The sequence below is a fragment of the Oncorhynchus mykiss genome, chromosome 4 (genome assembly GCF_057628025.1).
Source record: "Oncorhynchus mykiss isolate SJ-2025 chromosome 4, ASM5762802v1, whole genome shotgun sequence".
NCBI lineage: Eukaryota > Metazoa > Chordata > Actinopteri > Salmoniformes > Salmonidae > Oncorhynchus > Oncorhynchus mykiss.
In genome coordinates, this window is record NC_143025.1 from 93,939,332 (window position 1) to 93,965,821 (window position 26,490).

Below are 26,490 nucleotides of genomic sequence, written 5' to 3' on the forward strand. Positions count from 1 at the left end.
TTAAGAGGTTGTAGAGGCTGGAGCAACCAGCTGTTTAGGGGTTAAGAGGTTGTAGAGGCTGGAGCAACCAGCTGTTTAGGGGTTAAGAGGTTGTAGAGGCTGGAGCAACCAGCTGTTTAGGGGTTAAGAGGTTGTAGAGGCTGGAGCAACCAGCTGTTTAGGGGTTAAGAGGTTGTAGAGGCTGGAGCACCCAGCTGTTTAGGGGTTAAGAGGTTGTAGAGGCTGGAGCAACCAGCTGTTTAGGGGTTAAGAGGTTGTAGAGGCTGGAGCAACCAGCTGTTTAGGGGTTAAGAGGTTGTAGAGGCTGGAGCACCCAGCTGTTTAGGGGTTAAGAGGTTGTAGAGGCTGGAGCACCCAGCTGTTTAGGGGTTAAGAGGTTGTAGAGGCTGGAGCACCCAGCTGTTTAGGGGTTAAGAGGTTGTAGAGGCTGGAGCATTGACTCTGTACCGTAATACTCTGTATATAGCCTCCACATTGACTCTGTACCGGTACCCCCTGTATTTAGCCTCCACATTGACTCTGTACCCCCTGTATATAGCCTCCACATTGACTCTGTACCGGTACCCCCTGTATATAGCCTCCACATTGACTCTGTACCGGTACCCCCTGTATATAGCCTCCACATTGACTCTGTACCGGTACCCCCTGTATATAGCCTCCACATTGACTCTGTACCGTAACACCCTGTATATAGCCTCCACATTAACTCTGTACCGGTACCCCCTGTATATAGCCTCCACATTAACTCTGAACCGGTACCCCCTGTATATAGCCTCCACATTAACTCTGTACCGGTACCCCCTGTATATAGCCTCCACATTGACTCCGTACCGGTGCCCCCTGTATATAGCCTCCACATTGACTCTGTACCGGTACCCCCTGTATTTAGCCTCCACATTGACTCTGTACCCCCTGTATATAGCCTCCACATTGACTCTGTACCGGTACCCCCTGTATATAGCCTCCACATTGACTCTGTACCGTAACACCCTGTATATAGCCTCCACATTGACTCTTTACCGGTACCCCCTGTATATAGCCTCCACATTGACTCTGTACCGGTATCCCCTGTATATAGCCTCCACATTGACTCTGTACCGGTACCCCCTGTATATAGCCTCCACATTGACTCTGTACCGGTACCCCCTGTATATAGCCTCCACATTGACTCTGTACCGGTACCCCCTGTATATAGCCTCCACATTGACTCTGTACCGGTACCCCCTGTATATAACCTCCACATTGACTCTGTACCGGTACCCCCTGTATATAGCCTCCACATTGACTCTGTATTGGTACCCCCTGTAGATAGCCTCCACATTGACTCTGTACAGGTACCCCCTGTATATAGCCTCCACATTGACTCTGTACCGGTACCCCCTGTATATAGCCTCCACATTGACTCCGTACCGGTACCCCCTGTATATAGCCTCCACATTGACTATGTACCGGTACCCCCTTTATATAGCCTCCACATTGACTCTGTACCGGTACCCCCTGTATATAGCCTCCACATTGACTCTTTACCGGTACCCCCTGTATATAGACTCCACATTGACTCTGTACCGGTACCCCCTGTATATAGCCTCCACACTGCCCTGTTTATAGCCTCCACATTGACTCTGTACCGGTACCCCCTGTATATAGCCTCCACATTGACTCTGTACCGGTACCCCCTGTATATAGCCTCCACATTGACTCTGTACCGGTACCCCCTGTATATAGCCTCCACATTGACTCTGTACCGGTACCCCCTGTATATAGCCTCCACATTGACTCTGTACCGGTACCCCCTGTATATAGCCTCCACATTGACTCCGTACCGGTACCCCCTGTATATAGCCTCCACATTGACTCTGTACCGGTACCCCCTGTATATAGCCTCCACATTGACTCTGTACCGGTACCCCCTGTATATAGCCTCCACATTAACTCTGTACTGGTACCCCCTGTATATAGCCTCCACATTAACTCTGAACCGGTACCCCCTGTATATAGACTCCACATTGACTCTGTACCGGTACCCCCTGTATATAGCCTCCACATTGACTCTGTACCGGTACCCCCTGTATATAGCCTCCACATTGACTCTGTACCGTAACACCCTGTATATAGCCTCCACATTAACTCTGTACCGGTACCCCCTGTATATAGCCTCCACATTGACTCTGTACCGGTACCCCCTGTATATAGCCTCCACACTGCCCTGTTTATAGCCTCCACATTGACTCTGTACCGGTACCCCCTGTATATAGCCTCCACATTGACTCTGTACCGGTACCCCCTGTATATAGCCTCCACATTGACTCTGTACCGGTACCCCCTGTATATAGCCTCCACATTGACTCTGTACCGGTACCCCCTGTATATAGCCTCCACATTGACTCTGTACCGGTACCCCCTGTATATAGCCTCCACATTGACTCCGTACCGGTACCCCCTGTATATAGCCTCCACATTGACTCTGTACCGGTACCCCCTGTATATAGCCTCCACATTGACTCTGTACCGGTACCCCCTGTATATAACCTCCACATTGACTCTGTACCAGTACCCCCTGTATATAGCCTCCACATTAACTCTGTACCGGTACCCCCTGTATATAGCCTCCACATTAACTCTGAACCGGTACCCCCTGTATATAGACTCCACATTGACTCTGTACCGGTACCCCCTGTATATAGCCTCCACATTGACTCTGTACCGGTACCCCCTGTATATAGCCTCCACATTGACTCTGTACCGTAACACCCTGTATATAGCCTCCACAGTAACTCTGTACCGGTACCCCCTGTATATAGCCTCCACATTGACTCTGTACCGGTACCCCCTGTATATAGCCTCCACATTGACTCTGTACCGGTACCCCCTGTATATAGCCTCCACATTGACTCTGTACCGTAACACCCTGTATATAGCCTCCACATTAACTCTGTACCGGTACCCCCTGTATATAGCCTCCACATTGACTCTGTACCGGTACCCCCTGTATATAGCCTCCACACTGCCCTGTTTATAGCCTCCACATTGACTCTGTACCGGTACCCCCTGTATATAGCCTCCACATTGACTCTGTACCGGTACCCCCTGTATATAGCCTCCACATTGACTCTGTACCGGTACCCCCTGTATATAGCCTCCACATTGACTCTGTACCGGTACCCCCTGTATATAACCTCCACATTGACTCTGTACCGGTACCCCCTGTATATAGCCTCCACATTGACTCTGTACCGGTACCCCCTGTATATAGTCTCCACATTGACCCAGTACCGTAACACCCTGTATATAGCCTCCACATTGACTCTGTACCGGTACCACCTGTATATAGCCTCCACATTGACTCTGTACCGGTACCCCCTGTATATAGCCTCCACATTGACTCTGTACCGGTACCCCCTGTATATAGCCTCCACATTGACTCTGTACCGGTACCCCCTGTATATAGCCTCCACATTGACTCTGTACCGGTACCCCCTGTATATAGCCTCCACATTGACTCCGTACCGGTACCCCCTGTATATAGCCTCCACATTGACTCTGTACCGGTACCCCCTGTATATAGCCTCCACATTGACTCTGTACCGGTACCCCCTGTATATAACCTCCACATTGACTCTGTACCAGTACCCCCTGTATATAGCCTCCACATTAACTCTGTACCGGTACCCCCTGTATATAGCCTCCACATTAACTCTGAACCGGTACCCCCTGTATATAGACTCCACATTGACTCTGTACCGGTACCCCCTGTATATAGCCTCCACATTGACTCTGTACCGGTACCCCCTGTATATAGCCTCCACATTGACTCTGTACCGTAACACCCTGTATATAGCCTCCACATTAACTCTGTACCGGTACCCCCTGTATATAGCCTCCACATTGACTCTGTACCGGTACCCCCTGTATATAGCCTCCACACTGCCCTGTTTATAGCCTCCACATTGACTCTGTACCGGTACCCCCTGTATATAGCCTCCACATTGACTCTGTACCGGTACCCCCTGTATATAGCCTCCACATTGACTCTGTACCGGTACCCCCTGTATATAGCCTCCACATTGACTCTGTACCGGTACCCCCTGTATATAGCCTCCACATTGACTCTGTACCGGTACCCCCTGTATATAGCCTCCACATTGACTCCGTACCGGTACCCCCTGTATATAGCCTCCACATTGACTCTGTACCGGTACCCCCTGTATATAGCCTCCACATTGACTCTGTACCGGTACCCCCTGTATATAACCTCCACATTGACTCTGTACCAGTACCCCCTGTATATAGCCTCCACATTAACTCTGTACCGGTACCCCCTGTATATAGCCTCCACATTAACTCTGAACCGGTACCCCCTGTATATAGCCTCCACATTAACTCTGTACCGGTACCCCCTGTATATAGCCTCCACATTGACTCTGTACCGGTACCCCCTGTATATAGCCTCCACACTGCCCTGTTTATAGCCTCCACATTGACTCTGTACCGGTACCCCCTGTATATAGCCTCCACATTGACTCTGTACCGGTACCCCCTGTATATATTGTTATTTACTGCTGCTATTTAATTACTTTTATCTCTTATTCTTATCCATATTTTTTTAAACTGCATTGTTGGTTAGGGGCTCGAAAGTAAGGATTTCAGGTCTACGTCTGTTGTGTTCAGCGCATATGACAAATATAATTTGATTTAATATGGGAGCTGATCAGCTAAATGAATAGAACACACCACAGCACACACACACACACACACACACACACACACACACACACACACACACACACACACACACAGTGACACAAACTCAAAAGGGGAGTTCAAGGGTCACGGTAGGACGTTGGGGTTGTCTCCTGTGTTTTTAACCATGTACCCCGTCTCCCAGGTGTGTGACTCTACCTGCGACCCAGAGCTCCTGTCTCTCCTGCTGGACGCTGGTCTCCTGGTGGGGTGTGTACCGTCCCCCCTCTACCCTCCTCTCAGCGCCCACCTGCTCTCCAGACACCGGGAGGGAGGTTGGGACGTGGAGAAGGCTGCGTCAGAGCTGCTCCAGGCTGGGTACCGAGCTCAGGCCGGCTCCCTGCTTCTGACCTACCGTGGAACTCACCCGGGCCTCAGCACGTTTACTACAGCGCTCACTGTCATTAAGAAGTGGCTCTGAGGTACTGGAGAGGAAGCCGGACAGACGCTCTTATTGACTCTAGATCGTTTAGCCGCTGTTATTGTGTTTCCTAATGTTATCTCTATTCATTACTAGAAAACAAATTGGCCCTGAAAACCCCATACACTGAGTGGCTGGGTGTTGTCGCACGCATGTGCCCCAGCTCTCTCTCACTAGCACTGTAATTGGCTAATAGGATGTTGTTGTTTCATGTTGTTAAGTGGAAGACTTGTTCTGCTGTTTTTACGATTGGCTGTCCAGTGTTCTGATACACGTGCTTTGACCTGAAATATAACACAAATAAATCATTAAAGTCCATATTAATCCAATTTAATACTAATTGTTGTCCTACAATTTATTAAGTTGGAAGGTAATTTGTGATGATTTGAAATAGATAAGCACCGTCTAATGAGCTGGTTTTCCTGGTTGTTTTCAGTGACTTATCTTTTCCAGTCGTTTGTTTGTTGTTGTTCCTGGATCCACGCGGAGTCGTCTTGACAGACTATTTTTTAGGTCTGGAAAACACCTGAAAGTTTCCCTTTTGGAAACGGCACTCTTCTCTCTTCTTCAGAGACCGTAAGGGGAGAGGGTAGGGAGGGGGAGAGTGGAGAAAGTAGGGACGGAGTGGGTGGAGAGAGAGAGAGAGTGAGTAGGGAGGGAGAGAGAGAGTGAGTAGGGAGAGAGTGAGTAGGGAGGGAGAGAGAGAGAGTGAGTAGGGAGGGAGGGAGAGAGAGTAGGGATGGAGAGAGAGAGTGGGAAGGGAGGGAGAGAGTAGGGAGGGGGAGAGAGAGAGTGGGGAGGGAGGGAGGGAGGGAGGGAGTGAGTAGGGAGGGAGAGAGTGAGTAGGGAGGGAGGGAGAGAGTGAGGAGGGAGGGAGGGAGAGTGAGTGACGAGGGAGGGAGAGAGTGAGTGAGGAGGGAGGGAGGGAGAGAGTGAGTGAGTAGGGAGGGAGAGAGTGAGTGAGTAGGGAGGGAGAGAATGAGTGAGTAGGGTGGAGAGAGTGTGAGGAGGGAGGGAGGGAGAGAGCGAGACTGGAGGAAAATAACATTGGCCCCTCGGGGGAAGAGAAGGAGGAGAGACGTTATCTCTTTCTAAGAATGCATTTAACTCATGTCTAAGTCCTTTGTGGCGCAGAGGGAGAAGAGAGGGAGGAGAGGAAAGCCCCTGTTCCTGTGGAGACAGAAGAAAGGGAATCTCTTATCCAGCAGATAAGAAAAAGATGGAGGTAGAGAGAAGGGAGAAGGAGGTGGTGAGAGGTGTTGAGTTGGAGAGAGAGAAGAAGAAGATGAGTACAGCAAGGGTGGGAAGGGGAGAGAGAATTAGAGAGAGAGAGAATGAGTTAGTTTTAGAGAGAGGATTAGTTAGTTTTAGAGAGAGGTTAGAGAGAATTAGAGAGAGGGAATTAGAGTTTTAGAGAGGGTTTTAGAGAGGTTAGAGAGAGAATGAGTTAGTTTTAGAGAGAGGTTAGAGAGAATGAGTTAGTTTTAGAGAGGGAATTAGAGTTTTAGAGAGGGTTTTAGAGAGGTTAGAGAGAATGAGTTAGTTTTAGAGAGGATTAGTTAGTTTTAGAGAGAGTTTTAGAGAGAGAATGAGTTAGTTTTAGAGAGAGGATTAGTTAGTTTTAGAGAGAGAATGAGTTAGTTTTAGAGAGAATTAGTTAGTTTTAGAGAGAGAATGAGTTAGTTTTAGAGAGGATTAGTTAGTTTTAGAGAGTTTTAGAGAGAGAATGAGTTAGTTTTAGAGAGGATTAGTTAGTTTTAGAGAGAGGTTAGAGAGAGTTTTAGAGAGAGAATGAGTTAGTTTTAGAGAGGATTAGTTAGTTTTAGAGAGAGTTTTAGAGAGAGAATGAGTTAGTTTTAGAGAGGATTAGTTAGTTTTAGAGAGAGTTTTAGAGAGAGAATGAGTTAGTTTTAGAGAGGATTAGTTAGTTTTAGAGAGTTTTAGAGAGAGAATGAGTTAGTTTTAGAGAGGATTAGTTAGTTTTAGAGAGAGTTTTAGAGAGAGAATGAGTTAGTTTTAGAGAGGATTAGTTAGTTTTAGAGAGAGTTTTAGAGAGAGAATGAGTTAGTTTTAGAGAGGATTAGTTAGTTTTAGAGAGAGTTTTAGAGAGAGAATGAGTTAGTTTTAGAGAGGATTAGTTAGTTTTAGAGAGAGTTTTAGAGAGAATGAGTTAGTTTTAGAGGATTAGTTAGTTTTAGAGAGAGAATGAGTTAGTTTTAGAGAGAGGATTAGTTAGTTTTAGAGAGGATTAGTTAGTTTTAGAGAGGATTAGTTAGTTTTAGAGAGAGGTTAGAGAGAGTTTTAGAGAGAGAATGAGTTAGTTTTTAGAGAGGATTAGTTAGTTTTAGAGAGAGAATGAGTTAGTTTTAGAGAGAGAATGAGTTAGTTTTAGAGAGGATTAGTTAGTTTTAGAGAGAGGTTAGAGAGAGTTTTAGAGAGAGAATGAGTTAGTTTTAGAGAGAGTTTTAGAGAGAGAATGAGTTAGTTTTAGAGAGAGAATGAGTTAGTTTTAGAGAGGATTAGTTAGTTTTAGAGAGAGTTTTAGAGAGAGAATGAGTTAGTTTTAGAGAGGATTAGTTAGTTTTAGAGAGAGTTTTAGAGAGAGAATGAGTTAGTTTTAGAGAGGATTAGTTAGTTTTAGAGAGAGTTTTAGAGAGAGAATGAGTTAGTTTTAGAGAGGATTAGTTAGTTTTAGAGAGAGTTGATAGTTGATAGTGGATCTGAGTAATGTTCCATCTGAAGCTACTTCGAAAGTTTACAATTAAATAACATTACAATCATCTCTAGATATTTAACTTTATAGCGGCCGAATGCTCAGTTAAAAGGCTACCAAGCTTGCTAGGAAAACAACAGAACCGGCTGCAACATTAATCCGTGTGAAGTGAGAGGTGTGAAGTGAGAGGTGTGAAGTGAGAGGTGTGAAGTGAGAGGTGTGAAGTGAGAGGCGTGAAGTGAGAGGCGTGAAGTGAGAGGCGTGAAGTGAGAGGCGTGAAGTGAGAGGCGTGAAGTGAGAGGCGTGAAGTGAGAGGCGTGAAGTGAGAGGCGTGAAGTGAGAGGTGTGAAGCCCAACAACGGCAGCAGAGTTCCTCTCCCACCCAAATGCAGAGGTCTCTTTTGCCCCCTGCTCGCTGGCTTCCCTCTGTGCAGTACAGTACCCCTTGGATATTAAACATGACAAGGCACAGAAAGAGAAGCTCCTCATGGAGAAGCTCCTCATGGAGAAGCTCCTCATGGACAATCCAGAGACACTTTTTGCCGACTGCTACAACAATGGGCCCGTAAGAGATGTCATCTTCCACACAGACCATCACTGTTATAAGAGAACACCAACCCTCTCTCAAGAGAAAGGTTAAAGGTGCAGGGTGGAAAATGAGAATAGTGTAAAACGAGGACCGTGTGACTGAGACACCTTCTGTCAACCTGTGCAACAACTGAAGAAAGAGAAGATCCCCCTGAACACACCTCATACATTAAGTAAAGCACCTCCACAGAATCAGAGAGAGAGAGAGAGAGAGAGAGAGAGAGCACTGAACACACCTCATACATTATGTAAAGGACTCCCACAGAATCAGAGAGAGAGGGAGAGCACTGAACACACCTCATACATTAACTAAAGGACTTCCTAGGTCTGACATCTACCCTGATCCTCCATCACTGAGAGGGATAAATTCACAGCGCTGGAGAGAGACATGATGGAGGTCAGAGAGCTAGTCCACAGACATCACAGAATTACAAAACAGACCAGCACAACACCACCTCTCTACAGTACCCAGAGGAAGATCAACACAACACCACCCTCTACAGTACCCAGAGAGAGACCAGCACAACACCACCTCTCTACAGTACCCAGAGGAAGATCAACACAACACCACCCTCTACAGTACCCAGAGAGAGACCAGCACAACACCACCTCTCTACAGTACCCAGAGGAAGATCAACACAACACCACCCTCTACAGTACCCAGAGAGAGACCAGCACAACACCACCCTCTACAGTACCCAGAGGGAGACCAGCACAACACCACCCTCTACAGTACCCAGAGAGAGACCAGCACAACACCACCCTCTACAGTACCCAGAGGGAGACCAGCACAACACCACCCCTCTACAGTACCCAGAGGGAGACCAGCACAACACCACCTCTCTACAGTACCCAGAGGGAGACCAGCACAACACCACCTCTCTACAGTACCCAGAGGGAGACCAGCACAACACCACCCTCTACAGTACCCAGAGGGAGACCAGCACAACACCACCTCTCTACAGTACCCAGAGGAAGATCAACACAACACCACCCTCTACAGTACCCAGAGAGAGACCAGCACAACACCACCTCTCTACAGTACCCAGAGGAAGATCAACACAACACCACCCTCTACAGTACCCAGAGAGAGACCAGCACAACACCACCCTCTACAGTACCCAGAGGGAGACCAGCACAACACCACCTCTCTACAGTACCCAGAGGGAGACCAGCACAACACCACCCTCTACAGTACCCAGAGGGAGACCAGCACAACACCACCCCTCTACAGTACCCAGAGGAAGATCAACACAACACCACCCTCTACAGTACCCAGAGGAAGATCAACACAACACCACCCCTCTACAGTACCCAGAGGAAGATCAACACAACACCACCCCTCTACAGTACCCAGAGGAAGATCAACACAACACCACCCTCTACAGTACCCAGAGGAAGATCAACACAACACCACCCCTCTACAGTACCCAGAGGAAGATCAACACAACACCACCCTCTACAGTACCCAGAGGAAGATCAACACAACACCACCCCTCTACAGTACCCAGAGGAAGATCAACACAACACCACCCCTCTACAGTACCCAGAGGAAGATCAACACAACACCACCCTCTACAGTACCCAGAGAGAGACCAGCACAACACCACCTCTCTACAGTACCCAGAGGAAGATCAACACAACACCACCCTCTACAGTACCCAGAGAGAGACCAGCACAACACCACCTCTCTACAGTACCCAGAGGAAGATCAACACAACACCACCCTCTACAGTACCCAGAGAGAGACCAGCACAACACCACCCTCTACAGTACCCAGAGGGAGACCAGCACAACACCACCCCTCTACAGTACCCAGAGGGAGACCAGCACAACACCACCCTCTACAGTACCCAGAGGGAGACCAGCACAACACCACCCCTCTACAGTACCCAGAGGGAGACCAGCACAACACCACCCTCTACAGTACCCAGAGGAAGATCAACACAACACCACCCTCTACAGTACCCAGAGGGAGACCAGCACAACACCACCCTCTACAGTACCCAGAGGGAGACCAGCACAACACCACCCCTCTACAGTACCCAGAGGGAGACCAGCACAACACCACCCTCTACAGTACCCAGAGGGAGACCAACACAACACCACCCCTCTACAGTACCCAGAGGAAGATCAACACAACACCACCCTCTACAGTACCCAGAGGGAGACCAACACAACACCACCCCTCTACAGTACCCAGAGGAAGATCAACACAACACCACCCTCTACAGTACCCAGAGGGAGACCAGCACAACACCACCCTCTACAGTACCCAGAGGGAGACCAACACAACACCACCCCTCTACAGTACCCAGAGGGAGACCAGTACAACACCACCCTCTACAGTACCCAGAGGGAGACCAGCACAACACCACCCCTCTACAGTACCCAGAGGGAGACCAGCACAACACCACCCCTCTACAGTACCCAGAGGGAGACCAGCACAACACCACCCTCTACAGTACCCAGAGGGAGACCAGCACAACACCACCCTCTACAGTACCCAGAGGGAGACCACCATCTACAGTACCCAGAGGAACACCTATCAGAGGACCCCGCAGCCCAGCTAACAGAGGACCACAGGGCCCAGCTAACAGAGGACCACAGGGCCCAGCTAACAGAGGACCACAGGGCCCAGCTAACAGAGGACCACAGGGCCCAGCTAACAGAGGACCACAGGGCCCAGCTAACAGAGGACCACAGGGCCCAGCTAACAGAGGACCACAGGGCCCAGCTAACAGAGGACCACAGGGCCCAGCTAACAGAGGACCACAGGGCCCAGCTAACAGAGGACCACAGGGCCCAGCTAACAGAGGACCACAGGGCCCAGCTAACAGAGGAACACAGGGCCCAGCTAACAGAGGACCACAGGGCCCAGCTAACAGAGGACCACAGGGCCCAGCTAACAGAGGAACACCTAACAGAGGACCACAGGGCCCAGCTAACAGAGGACCACACAGCCCAGCTAACAGAGGAACACACAGCCCAGCTAACAGAGGACCCCACGGCCCAGCTAACAGAGGAACACACAGCCCAGCTAACAGAGGACCACACAGCTCAGCTAACAGAGGAACACACAGCCCAGCTAACAGAGGACCACAGGGCCCAGCTAACAGAGGACCCCACGGCCCAGCTAACAGAGGAACACCTAACAGAGGACCCCGCAGCCCAGCTAACAGAGGACCACACAGCCCAGCTAACAGAGGAACACACAGCCCAGCTAACAGAGGACCACACAGCCCAGCTAACAGAGGAACACACAGCCCAGCTAACAGAGGACCACAGGGCCCAGCTAACAGAGGACCCCACGGCCCAGCTAACAGAGGAACACCTAACAGAGGACCCCGCAGCCCAGCTAACAGAGGACCCCGCAGCCCAGCTAACAGAGGAACACACAGCCCAGCTAACAGAGGACCCCACGGCCCAGCTAACAGAGGACCACACAGCCCAGCTAACAGAGGACCACACAGCCCAGCTAACAGAGGACCCCACGGCCCAGCTAACAGAGGACCCCACGGCCCAGCTAACAGAGGAACACCTAACAGAGGACCCCGCAGCCCAGCTAACAGAGGACCACAGGGCCCAGCTAACAGAGGACCACAGGGCCCAGCTAACAGAGGACCACAGGGCCCAGCTAACAGAGGACCACAGGGCCCAGCTAACAGAGGACCACAGGGCCCAGCTAACAGAGGACCACACGGCCCAGCTAACAGAGGACCACAGGGCCCAGCTAACAGAGGACCACAGGGCCCAGCTAACAGAGGACCACAGGGCCCAGCTAACAGAGGACCACAGGGCCCAGCTAACAGAGGACCACAGGGCCCAGCTAACAGAGGACCACAGGGCCCAGCTAACAGAGGACCACAGGGCCCAGCTAACAGAGGACCACAGGGCCCAGCTAACAGAGGACCACAGGGCCCAGCTAACAGAGGACCACAGGGCCCAGCTAACAGAGGACCACAGGGCCCAGCTAACAGAGGACCACAGGGCCCAGCTAACAGAGGAACACAGGGCCCAGCTAACAGAGGACCACAGGGCCCAGCTAACAGAGGACCACACGGCCCAGCTAACAGAGGACCACAGGGCCCAGCTAACAGAGGACCACAGGGCCCAGCTAACAGAGGACCACAGGGCCCAGCTAACAGAGGACCACAGGGCCCAGCTAACAGAGGACCACAGGGCCCAGCTAACAGAGGACCACAGGGCCCAGCTAACAGAGGACCACAGGGCCCAGCTAACAGAGGACCACAGGGCCCAGCTAACAGAGGACCACAGGGCCCAGCTAACAGAGGACCACAGGGCCCAGCTAACAGAGGACCACAGTGCCCAGCTAACAGAGGACCACAGGGCCCAGCTAACAGAGGACCACAGGGCCCAGCTAACAGAGGACCACAGGGCCCAGCTAACAGAGGACCACAGGGCCCAGCTAACAGAGGACCACAGGGCCCAGCTAACAGAGGACCACAGGGCCCAGCTAACAGAGGACCACAGAGACGAACCCACTGGTTGCCCTCTAGGTTACATAGAGCTGGTAGTCCCATCCACCAAACTGCCAGGTGTGAAACAGGGAAGGGACTCAGGGGGTATGCTAATTTGGTATAGAGCAGACCTAACTCACTCCATTAAATTAATCAAAACAGGAACATTTTGCATTTGTCTAGAAATTCATAAGGAAATGCTTCTACACCTGCATTGCTTGCTGTTTGGGGTTTTAGGCTGGGTTTCTGTACAGCACTTTGAGATATCAGCTGATGTACGAAGGGCTATATAAATACATTTGATTTGATTTGATTTGAAATGATCTCAACAGAGAACAATGTCCTCCTGTTTGCTACCTATATCCCCCCACTAGAATCCCCATACTTTAATGAAGACAGCTTCTCCATCCTGGAGGGGGAAATCAATAATTTCCAGAATCAGGGACATGTACTAGTCCGTGAAGACCTAAATGCCAGAACCGGACAAGAACCTGACACCCTTAGCACACAGGGGGACAAACACCTGCCTGGAGGTGACAGCATTCCCTCCCACATATGCCCCCCTAGGCACAACTATGACAACATAACCAACAAAAACGGGTCACAACTCCTGCAGGTCTGTGGCACGCTGGGTATGTACATAGTCAACGGTAGGTACACCTACAGCTCTGTTACATCCTGGTGTATGTACATAGTCAATGGTAGGTTTCGAGGGGACTCCTATGGTAGGTAATATCTATACCTCATCTCTTGGCAGTAGTAATGTAGACTACTGTATCACTGACCTCAACCCAGAGTCTCTCAGTGTTCAGTCAGCCCACTGACACCCCTATCAGACCACAGCAAAATCACAGTCTACTTGAACAGAGAAATACTCAAAGCCAAAGGAACTGAATAATATTAAGAAAGGGTATAGATGGAAGGAACTATGTTGAACACACCATTCTACACCATGATTCTACATGTTGAACACACCATTCCACACCATGATTCTACATGTTGAACACACCATTCTAGACCATGATTCTACATGTTGAACACACCATTCTACACCCTGATTCCACATGTTGAACACACCATTCTAGGCCATGATTCTACATGTTGAACACACCATTCTAGGCCATGATTCTACATGTTGAACACACCATTCTACACCCTGATTCCACATGTTGAACACACCATTCTATGCCATGATTCCACATGTTGAACACACCATTCTAGACCATGATTCTACATGTTGAACACACCATTCTGTGCCATGAGTCTACATGTTGAACACACCATTCTACACCATGATTCTACATGTTGAACACACCATTCTACACCATGATTCTACATGTTGAACACACCATTCTACACCATGATTCCACATGTTGAACACACCATTCTATGCCATGATTCCACATGTTGAACACACCATTCTACACCATGATTCTACATGTTGAACACACCATTCTACACCATGATTCTACATGTTGAACACACCATTCTAGACCATGATTCTACATGTTGAACACACCATTCTAGGCCATGATTCTACATGTTGAACACACCATTCTAGACCATGATTCTACATGTTGAACACACCATTCTACACCATGATTCTACATGTTGAACACACCATGATTCTACATGTTGAACACACCATTCTACACCATGATTCTACATGTTGAACACACCATTCTACACCATGATTCTACATGTTGAACACACCATTCTACACCATGATTCTACATGTTGAACACACCATGATTCTACATGTTGAACACACCATTCTAGACCATGATTCTACATGTTGAACACACCATTCTACACCATGATTCTACATGTTGAACACACCATGATTCTACATGTTGAACACACCATTCTACACCATGATTCTACATGTTGAACACACCATTCTACACCATGATTCTACATGTTGAACACACCATGATTCCACATGTTGAACACACCATTCTATGCCATGATTCCACATGTTGAACACACCATTCTACACCATGATTCTACATGTTGAACACACCATTCTATGCCATGATTCTACATGTTGAACACACCATGATTCTACATGTTGAACACACCATTCTGTGCCATGATTCTTCATGTTGCCACCTTTCATTAACCCCCAGCAGGTGATGGTGCAGGCTTTCTTCAGCACGATGACTGTGTGTTTGGTGTTCAGTTTCTGACTTCACACCTTTCCCTCGCTGTAGAGGATGGGACTGATTGGATAGACAGGAGGGATCTGATTGTACCAGACTGGTGTGATTTCCTGTCTAACACCTGTGGAGAGTGAAGTTCATTAGCAGAAACAGTCTATATGCGCGCACACACATTCTTGTACAACTAACCTTGTTGGGGGTACACAATTCAAAATCCTGTTTTCCTTTTTTCCTAATCTTAATACCAAAATCTAACCCCAGCTCCTAACCGTAGCACCTGAACCTAATTCCAATCTTAACTTTAATTCTAACCTTAACCCTTAACCCTCTAGAAATAGCATTTGACCTTGTGGGGACCAAGAAAATGTCCTCATTTGGACATTTTTGTGTGTGTTTATTGCTGGTCCCCACAAGTATAGTTTAAAACACACATTAATTAACCTAAAGCTCTTCAGTCTGGTTTCTCACAGCGGGGGGGGGGGGGCGTCAACTGTAAGGAGTACAGCTTCTCTATTTCTACCTTCCCTCTTCCTCTCTCTCTCCCTCTCTCTCGCCCTCTTCCTCTCTATCTCCCTCTCTCTCGCCCTCTTCCTCTCTATCTCCCTCTCTCTCCCTCTTCCTCTGTATCTCCGTCTCTCTCGCCCTCTTCCTCTCTCTCTCTCATCCTCTCTCCCTCTCATCCTCTCTCCCTCTCATCCTCTCTCCCTCGCTCTCTTTTTCTTCCCAAAGCACCTCATATTTTTCTCTCTCTGTCTCTCTCTGTCTTTCTGTCTCTCTCTCGCTCTTTCTCTTTCTCTCGCTCTCTCTTTCTCTCGCTCTTTCTCTCACTCTCTCTCTCTCTCTCTCTCTGTCTCTCTGTCTCTCTGTCTCTGTCTCTCTGTCTCTCTCGCGCTCTATTTCTCTCGCTCTCTTTCTCTCACTCTCTCTCTTTCTCTCGCTCTCTCTCTTTCTCTCACTCTCTCTTTCTCTCGCTCTCTCTTTCCACCTTTTCTGGACTTTTTCCCTTAGTTTCACCTCTCTGTCTCTTCTTTTTCTCTCTCTCTCTCCTTTCCAGAAGCATTCAGCTTTATTGGTATGATAATTCTAACATTACTACTACTACTACTACATCACCACACAGTGTCACCATGGCAACCACTCTCCATCTCTCTCTCGCCTGATGTTCACGATGAGGGCAGGAGTCCTAGAGAGAGACAGTACGATACAATACGTGGGCGGACACACTTAGTGGCTTGATGGAGAAAGAGTGAGAGACATTCTCAGCATTCTAAATTCCACTTGCTGTTCTGCCAGACCTCCTCTTCTCCCTCATCAAACAGGCAGGCAGGCGCACACACACACGCACACACACACACACACACGTCTCCCTCATCAAATGTTGAACAACGCTGATCAAACCATATTGTTTTACGCCTTCAGTTGCCATGGTTTCTGATGACCCCTCCCCTCCAAAGCTCACCACCTGTTGTTTTTCATTTTGGAATTTTCTATTTTATCGGACAGTGATTATGTTGCATTGTTAATCTTCAAGATGAACAGCCAATGATAAAGGAGTTCCTGGTAGAACAGCCAATGATAAAGGAGTTCCTGGTAGAACAGCCAATGATAAAGGAGTTCCTGGTAGAACAGACAATGATAAAGGAGTTCCAGGTAGATCACCAAACGTGTCTGTAGAACAGCCAATGATAAAGGAGTTCCTGGTAGATCACCAAACGTGTCTGTAGAACAACCAATGATAAAGGAGTTCCTGGTAGATCACCAAACGTGTCTGTAGAACAGCCAATGATAAAGGAGTTCCTGGTAGATCACCAAACGTGTCTGTAGAACAACCAATGATAAAGGAGTTCCTGGTAGATCACCAAACGTGTCTGTAGAACAGCCAATGATAAAGGAGTTCCTGGTAGATTGATTCAGAAGCCCTGCGTTCCTGGTAGGCAAAGTGTTCCCATTTTGAACCATTTTGTCTGAAGGGACAAACTCCGTTGGACCAGGGGAGCTGTGGCTAGAAGCCCATTTGTGCTTTCTCTGGCAATGTGATCCGGAGGTTCAGGCTCCGTATGGCGATGGAGGGTTTTACTCTGTACTGTCAACACTGGGTTTTACTCTGTACTGTCAACACTGGGTTTTACTCTGTACTGTCAACACTGGGTTTTACTCTGTACTGTCAACACTGGGTTTTACTCTGTACTGTCAACACTGGGTTTTACTCTGTACTGTCAACACTGGGTTTTACTCTGTACTGTCAACACTGGGTTTTACTCTGTACTGTCAACACTGGGTTTTACTCTGCACTGTCAACACTGGGTTTTACTCTGCACTGTCAACACTGGTTTTTACTCTGTACTGTCAACACTGGTTTTTACTCTGTACTGTCAACACTGGGTTTTACTCTGTACTGTCAACACTGGTTTTACTCTGTACTGTCAACACTGGGTTTTACTCTGTACTGTCAACACTGGGTTTTACTCTGTACTGTCAACACTGGTTGTTACTCTGTACTGTCAACACTGGGTTTTACTCTGTACTGTCAACACTGGGTTTTACTCTGCACTGTCAACACTGGGTTTTACTCTGTACTGTCAACACTGGGTTTTACTCTGTACTGTCAACACTGGGTTGTTACTCTGTACTGTCAACACTGGGTTTTACTCTGCACTGTCAACACTGGGTTTTACTCTGTACTGTCAACACTGGGTTTTACTCTGTACTGTCAACACTGGGGTTTACTCTGTACTGTCAACACTGGGTTTTACTCTGTACTGTCAACACTGGGTTTTACTCTGCACTGTCAACACTGGGTTTTACTCTGTACTGTCAACACTGGTTGTTACTCTGTACTGTCAACACTGGGTTTTACTCTGTACTGTCAACACTGGGTTTTACTCTGTACTGTCAACACTGGGTTTTACTCTGTACTGTCAACACTGGGTTTTACTCTGCACTGTCAACACTGGGTTTTACTCTGCACTGTCAACACTGGGTTTTACTCTGTACTGTCAACACTGGGTTTTACTCTGCACTGTCAACACTAGGTTTTACTCTGTACTGTCAACACTGGGTTTTACTCTGTACTGTCAACACTGGTTGTTACTCTGTACTGTCAACACTGGTTGTTACTCTGTACTGTCAACACTGGTTGTTACTCTGTACTGTCAACACTGGTTGTTACTCTGTACTGTCAACACTGGTGTTTACTCTGTACTGTCAACACTGGTTGTTACTCTGTACTGTCAACACTGGTTTTTACTCTGTACTGTCAACACTGGTTTTTACTCTGCACTGTCAACACTGGTTGTTACTCTGTATTGTCAACACTGGTTGTTACTCTCTACTGTCAACACTGGTTGTTACTCTGTACTGTCAACACTGGTTGTTACTCTGTACTGTCAACACTGGTGTTTACTCTGTACTGTCAACACTGGTTGTTACTCTGTACTGTCAACACTGGTTTTTACTCTGTACTGTCAACACTGGTGTTTACTCTGTACTGTCAACACTGGTTGTTACTCTGTACTGTCAACACTGGTTGTTACTCTGCACTGTCAACACTGGTTGTTACTCTGTACTGTCAACACTGGTTGTTACTCTGTACTGTCAACACTGGTTGTTACTCTGTACTGTCAACACTGGTTGTTACTCTGTACGGTCAACACTGGTGTTTACTCTGTACTGTCAACACTGGTTGTTACTCTGTACTGTCAACACTGGTTGTTACTCTGTACTGTCAACACTGGTTTTTACTCTGTACTGTCAACACTGGTTGTTACTCTGTACTGTCAACACTGGTTGTTACTCTGTACTGTCAACACTGGTGTTTACTCTGTACTGTCAACACTGGTTGTTACTCTGCACTGTCAACACTGGTTGTTACTCTGTACTGTCAACACTGGTTGTTACTCTGTACTGTCAACACTGGTGTTTACTCTGTACTGTCAACACTGGGTTTTACTCTGCACTTTCAACACTGGTTTTTACTCTGCACTGTCAACACTGGTTGTTACTCTGCACTGTCAACACTGGTTGTTACTCTGCACTGTCAACACTGGTTGTTACTCTGTACTGTCAACACTGGTTTTTACTCTGTACTGTCAACACTGGTTTTTACTCTGTACTGTCAACACTGGGTTTTACTCTGTACTGTCAACACTGGTTGTTACTCTCTACTGTCAACACTGGTTGTTACTCTGTACTGTCAACACTGGTTTTTACTTTGTACTGTCAACACTGGATTTTACTCTGTACTGTCAACACTGGGTTTTACTCTGTACTGTCAACACTGGTTGTTACTCTGTACTGTCAACACTGGTTGTTACTCTGTACTGTCAACACTGGTTGTTACTCTGCACTGTCAACACTGGTTGTTACTCTGTACTGTCAACACTGGTTGTTACTCTGTACTGTCAACACTGGTGTTTACTCTGTACTGTCAACACTGGTGTTTACTCTGTACTGTCAACACTGGTTGTTACTCTGCACTGTCAACACTGGTTGTTACTCTGTACTGTCAACACTGGTTGTTACTCTGCACTGTCAACACTGGTTGTTACTCTGTACTGTCAACACTGGTTGTTACTCTGCACTGTCAACACTGGTTGTTACTCTGTACTGTCAACACTGGTTGTTACTCTGTACTGTCAACACTGGTGTTTACTCTGTACTGTCAACACTGGTGTTTACTCTGCACTGTCAACACTGGTTGTTACTCTGTACTGTCAACACTGGTGTTTACTCTGCACTGTCAACACTGGTGTTTACTCTGTACTGTCAACACTGGTGTTTACTCTGCACTGTCAACACTGGTTGTTACTCTGCACTGTCAACACTGGTGTTTACTCTGCACTGTCAACACTGGTTGTTACTCTGCACTGTCAACACTGGTTGTTACTCTGTACTGTCAACACTGGTTGTTACTCTGCACTGTCAACACTGGTTGTTACTCTGTACTGTCAACACTGGTTGTTACTCTGCACTGTCAACACTGGTTGTTACTCTGTACTGTCAACACTGGTTGTTACTCTGCACTGTCAACACTGGTTGTTACTCTGTACTGTCAACACTGGTTGTTACTCTGCACTGTCAACACTGGTTGTTACTCTGTACTGTCAACACTAGTTGTTACTCTGTACTGTCAACACTGGTTGTTACTCTGCACTGTCAACACTGGTTGTTACTCTGTACTGTCAACACTGGTTGTTACTCTGTACTGTCAACACTGGTGTTTACTCTGTACTGTCAACACTGGTGTTTACTCTGCACTGTCAACACTGGTTGTTACTCTGTACTGTCAACACTGGTGTTTACTCTGCACTGTCAACACTGGTGTTTACTCTGCACTGTCAACACTGGTTGTTACTCTGCACTGTCAACACTGGTGTTTACTCTGCACTGTCAACACTGGTTGTTACTCTGCACTGTCAACACTGGTTGTTACTCTGTACTGTCAACACTGGTTGTTACTCTGCACTGTCAACACTGGTTGTTACTCTGTACTGTCAACACTGGTTGTTACTCTGCACTGTCAACACTGGTGTTTACTCTGCACTGTCAACACTGGGTTTTACTCTGCACTGTCAACACTGGGTTTTACTCTGCACTGTCAACACTGGGTTTTTACTCTGCACTGTCAACACTGGGTTTTTACTCTGCACTGCCAACACTGGGTTTTTACTCTGCACTGCCAACACTGGGTTTTTACTCTACACTGTCAACACTGGTTTTTACTCTGCACTGCCAACACTGGTTTTTACTCTGCACTGTCAACACTGGGTTTTTACTCTGTACTGCCAACACTGGGTTTTTACTCTACACTGTCAACACTGGGTTTTTACTCTGCACTGCCAACACTGGGTTTTTACTCTACACTGTCAACACTGGGTTTTTACTCTGCACTGTCAACACTGGGTTTTTACTCTACACTGTCAACACTGGGTTTTACTCTGCACTGTCAACACTGGGTTTTTACTCTGCACTGTCAACACTGGGTTTTTACTCTGCACTGCCAACACTGGGTTTTTACTCTGCACTGCCAACACTGGGTTTTTACTCTGCTCTGCATTGTTATTAGCAGCTCGTTGTGTTTATTTTAACATCGAGGAATATTTCCCTTCCTCTGGTCAAATGAACAACCGGAATTTGGACATGAGGCAGAAGTAATACGTGAGACTGGAGTCAATGGGAGGACGGTGTTACCTCCCTAGTTTGTCTCACCGGAGGAAAAGAGAGAGATTGTACCGTGAGAGTCACACCCTCTGTTGTGCTCTCCCTCCCTCTGTTGTGCTCTCCCACCCTCTGTTGTGCTCTCCCACCCTCTGTTGTGCTCTCCCACCCTCTGTTGTGCTCTCCCACCCTCTGTTGTGCTCTCCCTCCCTCTGTTGTGCTCTCCCACCCTCTGTTGTGCTCTCCCACCCTCTGTTGTGCTCTCCCACCCTCTGTTGTGCTCTCCCACCCTCTGTTGTGCTCTCCCTCCCTCTGTTGTGCTCTCCCTCCCTCTGTTGTGCTCTCCCTCCATCTGTTGGGCTCTCCCTCCCTCTGTTGTGCTCTCCCTCCCTCTGTTGTGCTCTCCCTCCCTCTGTTGTGCTCTCCCTCCCTCTGTTGTGCTCTCCCTCCCTCTGTTGTGCTCTCCCTCCCTCTGTTGTGCTCTCCCTCCCTCTGTTGTGCTCTCCCTCCCTCTGTTGTGCTCTCCCTCCCTCTGTTGTGCTCTCCCTCCCTCTGTTGTGCTCTCCCTCCCTCTGCTGAGACTGACCATAAAATGCAGGTACCATTACTTCAGTGAAATAATTTATTTCAATTTATGCTCAGCTGTGTCTCACAAGTGATACAAAAACGGATCTATTTTGTTATCAAAGCTCGAGTGTTGAAATATAATATGTTCTGAGAATAATGATATTGGCAGACCAGGCATATAGCCAATATGAGGTAATAATGCATTAGGGCTACTGCACAAACCTCATTCCTACACAACTGTTTTTAATAATGTTGCATAGGCTGAAATGTTTTGTCATGTTAAAAAAATTAATCAGAGCGGTAGTTCTCAGCTTGCTTTTTGACTCCGAAAGTAATCTCAAGTTTGGTGACCACTGATCTACAGGGCATGATCTACAGGGCATGATCTACAGGGCATGATCTACAGGGCATGATCTACAGGGCATGATCTACAGGGCATGTACTCTACAGGGCATGTACTCTACAGGGCATGTCCTCTACAGGGCATGTCCTCTACAGGGCTTGAATAGACACATACGCCCACACACACACACACACACACATACTGTACATACACACAGCTTTCAACCACTTCAGATGACCACACACACTGTTAGCGATTCCACAAACCCTCTCTCTATAGATTTGTCCTGTGTAGAATGGTTTGTGGTACAAACATCCTAACAACTATTTTTTATTCTCCTTTCCCCCCAAAACAACCATTTGAACATCTAATAGTCAAATCATATAGTCACAAGAAGCAGCAGCTGGTTCTGCTCTTTCTGGTGGAAAACAGAGGGGTACAACAACACGTTAACCCCAAGCAGCTGGTTCTGGTTCTGCTCTTTCTGGTGGAAAACAGAGGGGTACAACAACACGTTAACCCCAAGCAGCTGGTTCTGGTTCTGCTCTTTCTGGTGGAAAACAGAGGGGTACAACAACACGTTAACCCCAAGCAGCTGGTTCTGGTTCTGCTCTTTCTGGTGGAAAACAGAGGGGTACAACAACACGTTAACCCCAAGCAGCTGGTTCTGGTTCTGCTCTTTCTGGTGGAAAACAGAGGGGTACAACAACACGTTAACCCCGAGCAGCTGGTTCTGGTTCTGCTCTTTCTGGTGGAAAACAGAGGGGTACAACAACACGTTAACCCCAAGCAGCTGGTTCTGGTTCTGCTCTTTCTGGTGGAAAACAGAGGGGTACAACAACACGTTAACCCCAAGCAGCTGGTTCTGGTTCTGCTCTTTCTGGTGGAAAACAGAGGGGTACAACAACACGTTAACCCCAAGCAGCTGGTTCTGGTTCTGCTCTTTCTGGTGGAAAACAGAGGGGTACAACAACACGTTAACCCCAAGCAGCTGGTTCTGCTCTTTCTGGTGGAAAACGGAGGGGTACAACATACAGTGCCTTGCGAAAGTATTCGGCCCCCTTGAACTTTGCGACCTTTTGCCACATTTCAGGCTTCAAACATAAAGATATAAAACTGTATTTTTTTGTGAAGAATCAACAACAAGTGGGACACAATCATGAAGTGGAACGACATTTATTGGATATTTCAAACTTTTTTAACAAATCAAAAACTGAAAAATTGGGCGTGCAAAATTATTCAGCCCCCTTAAGTTAATACTTTGTAGCGCCACCTTTTTCTGCGATTACAGCTGTAAGTCGCTTGGGGTATGTCTCTTTCAGTTTTGCACATCGAGAGACTGACATTTTTTCACATTCCTCCTTGCAAAACACCTCGAGCTCAGTGAGGTTGGATGGAGAGCAATTGTGAACAGCAGTTTTCAGTTCTTTCCACAGATTCTCGATTGGATTCAGGTCTGGACTTTGACTTGGCCATTCTAACACCTGGATATGTTTATTTTTGAACCATTCCATTGTAGATTTTGCTTTATGTTTTGGATCATTGTCTTGTTGGAAGACACATCTCCGTCCCAGTCTCAGGTCTTTTGCAGACTCCATCAGGTTTTCTTCCAGAATGGTCCTGTATTTGGCTCCATCCATCTTCCCATCAATTTTAACCATCTTCCCTGTCCCTGTTGAAGAAAAGCAGGCCCAAACCATGATGCTGCCACCACCATGTTTGACAGTGGGGATGGTGTGTTCAGGGTGATGAGCTGTGTTGCTTTTACGCCAAACATAACGTTTTGCATTGTTGCCAAAAAGTTCAATTTTGGTTTCATCTGACCAGAGCACCTTCTTCCACATGTTTGGTGTGTCTCCCAGGTGGCTTGTGGCAAACTTTAAACAACACTTTTTATGGATATCTTTAAGAAATGGCTTTCTTCTTGCCACTCTTCCATAAAGGCCAGATTTGTGCAATATACGACTGATTGTTGTCCTATGGACAGAGTCTCCCACCTCAGCTGTAGATCTCTGCAGTTCATCCAGAGTGATCATGGGCCTCTTGGCTGCATCTCTGATCAGTCTTCTCCTTGTATGAGCTGAAAGTTTAGAGGGACGGCCAGGTCTTTGCAGTGGTCTGATACTCCTTCCATTTCAATATTATCGCTTGCACAGTGCTCCTTGGGATGTTTAAAGCTTGGGAAATCTTTTTGTATCCAAATCCGGCTTTAAACTTCTTCACAACAGTATCTCGGACCTGCCTGGTGTGTTCCTTGTTCTTCATGATGCTCTCTGCGATTTTAACGGACCTCTGAGACTATCACAGTGCAGGTGCATTTATACGGAGACTTGATTACACACAGGTGGATTGTATTTATCATCATTAGTCATTTAGGTCAACATTGGATCATTCAGAGATCCTCACTGAACTTCTGGAGAGAGTTTGCTGCACTGAAAGTAAAGGGGCTGAATAATTTAGCACGCCCAATTTTTCAGTTTTTGATTTGTTTAAGAAGTTTGAAATATCCAATAAATGTCGTTCCACTTCATGATTGTGTCCCACTTGTTGTTGATTCTTCACAAAAAAATACAGTTTAAATCTTTATGTTTGAAGCCTGAAATGTGGCAAAAGGTCGCAAAGTTCAAGGGGGCCGAATACTTTCGCAAGGCACTGTAACAACCCTGTTACCCATAGATAGACAGGCTTCAATGTAATGGTTTTAGCAATAAAATAAAATAAATCGAAGTTTCCATTCAATTGCCAGTGCCTGTTGCACAACACGCTTCCATGCACTCTGCTACGAGGGGATTTACTGCATGGTTGATTTAAGAAGAAATTGTCAACCCTGGTACGGTCCAAGATAAAAGTTAAAAATAAAGTACAAATAAAAAGTATGTTTGAATGACACTGATGGGAAATGTCAGTCCACCACTCAGCCTCTGTTAAAATCCTCTAGATTCAGTCTACCACTCAGCCTCTGTTAAAACCCTCTAGATTCAGTCTACCACTCAGTCTCTGTGTTAAACCTCTAGATTCAGTCTACCACTCAGCCTCTGTGTTTAAACCCTCTAGATTCAGTCTACCACTCAGCCCTGTGTTTAAATCCTCTAGATTCAGCCTCTGTGTTTAAACCCTCTAGATTCAGTCTACCACTCAGCCTCTGTGTTTAAACCTCTAGATTCAGTCTACCACCCAGCCTCTGTGTTTAAACCCTCTAGATTCAGTCTACCACTCAGCCTCTGTGTTTAAACCCTCTAGATTCAGTCTACCACTCAGCCTCTGTGTTTAAACCCTCTAGATTCAGTCTACCACTCAGCCTCTGTGTTTAAACCCTCTAGATTCAGTCTACCACTCAGCCTCTGTGTTAAACCTCTAGATTCAGCCTCTGTGTTTAAACCCTCTAGATTCAGTCTACCACTCAGCCTCTGTGTTTAAACCCTCTAGATTCAGTCTACCACTCAGCCTCTGTGTTAAACCTCTAGATTCAGCCTCTGTGTTTAAACCCTCTAGATTCAGTCTACCACTCAGCCTCTGTGTTTAAACCCTCTAGATTCAGTCTACCACTCAGCCCTGTGTTTAAACCCTCTAGATTCAGCCTCTGTGTTTAAACCCTCTAGATTCAGTCTACCACTCAGCCTCTGTGTTTAAACCTCTAGATTCAGTCTACCACTCAGCCTCTGTGTTTAAACCCTCTAGATTCAGTCTACCACTCAGCCTCTGTGTTTAAACCCTCTAGATTCAGTCTACCACTCAGCCTCTGTGTTTAAACCCTCTAGATTCAGTCTACCACTCAGCCTCTGTGTTAAACCTCTAGATTCAGCCTCTGTGTTTAAACCCTCTAGATTCAGTCTACCACTCAGCCTCTGTGTTTAAACCCTCTGGATTCAGTCTACCACTCAGCCCTGTGTTTAAACCCTCTAGATTCAGCCTCTGTGTTTAAACCCTCTAGATTCAGTCTACCACTCAGCCTCTGTGTTTAAACCTCTAGATTCAGTCTACCACCCAGCCTCTGTGTTTAAACCCTCTAGATTCAGTCTACCACTCAGCCTCTGTGTTTAAACCCTCTAGATTCAGTCTACCACTCAGCCTCTGTGTTTAAACCCTCTAGATTCAGTCTACCACTAAGCCTCTGTGTTTAAACCCTTTAGATTCAGCCTCTCTGTTAAACCCTCTAGATTCAGTCTACCACTCAGCCTATGTGTTAAACCTCTAGATTCAGCCTCTGTGTTTAAACCCTCTAGATTCAGTCTACCACTCAGCCTCTGTGTTTAAACCCTCTAGATTCAGTCTACCACTCAGCCTCTGTGTTTAAACCCTCTAGATTCAGTCTACCACTC

The 26,490-nt window shown here is 47.1% G+C and overlaps 1 protein-coding gene across 1 annotated transcript in view; it reads left to right on the forward strand.

The window, feature by feature from the left end:
• The window catches only part of nbas (NBAS subunit of NRZ tethering complex), a 296,853-nt gene extending 291,358 nt beyond the window's left edge, over positions 1 to 5,495 (forward strand). The window contains 1 exon segment of the mRNA XM_090233327.1: positions 4,886 to 5,495. Within this exon segment, the coding sequence (XP_090089453.1) occupies positions 4,886 to 5,161 (276 nt within the window). The 3' untranslated portion in view covers positions 5,162 to 5,495.
• Positions 5,496 to 26,490: the final 20,995 nt, after the last annotated feature.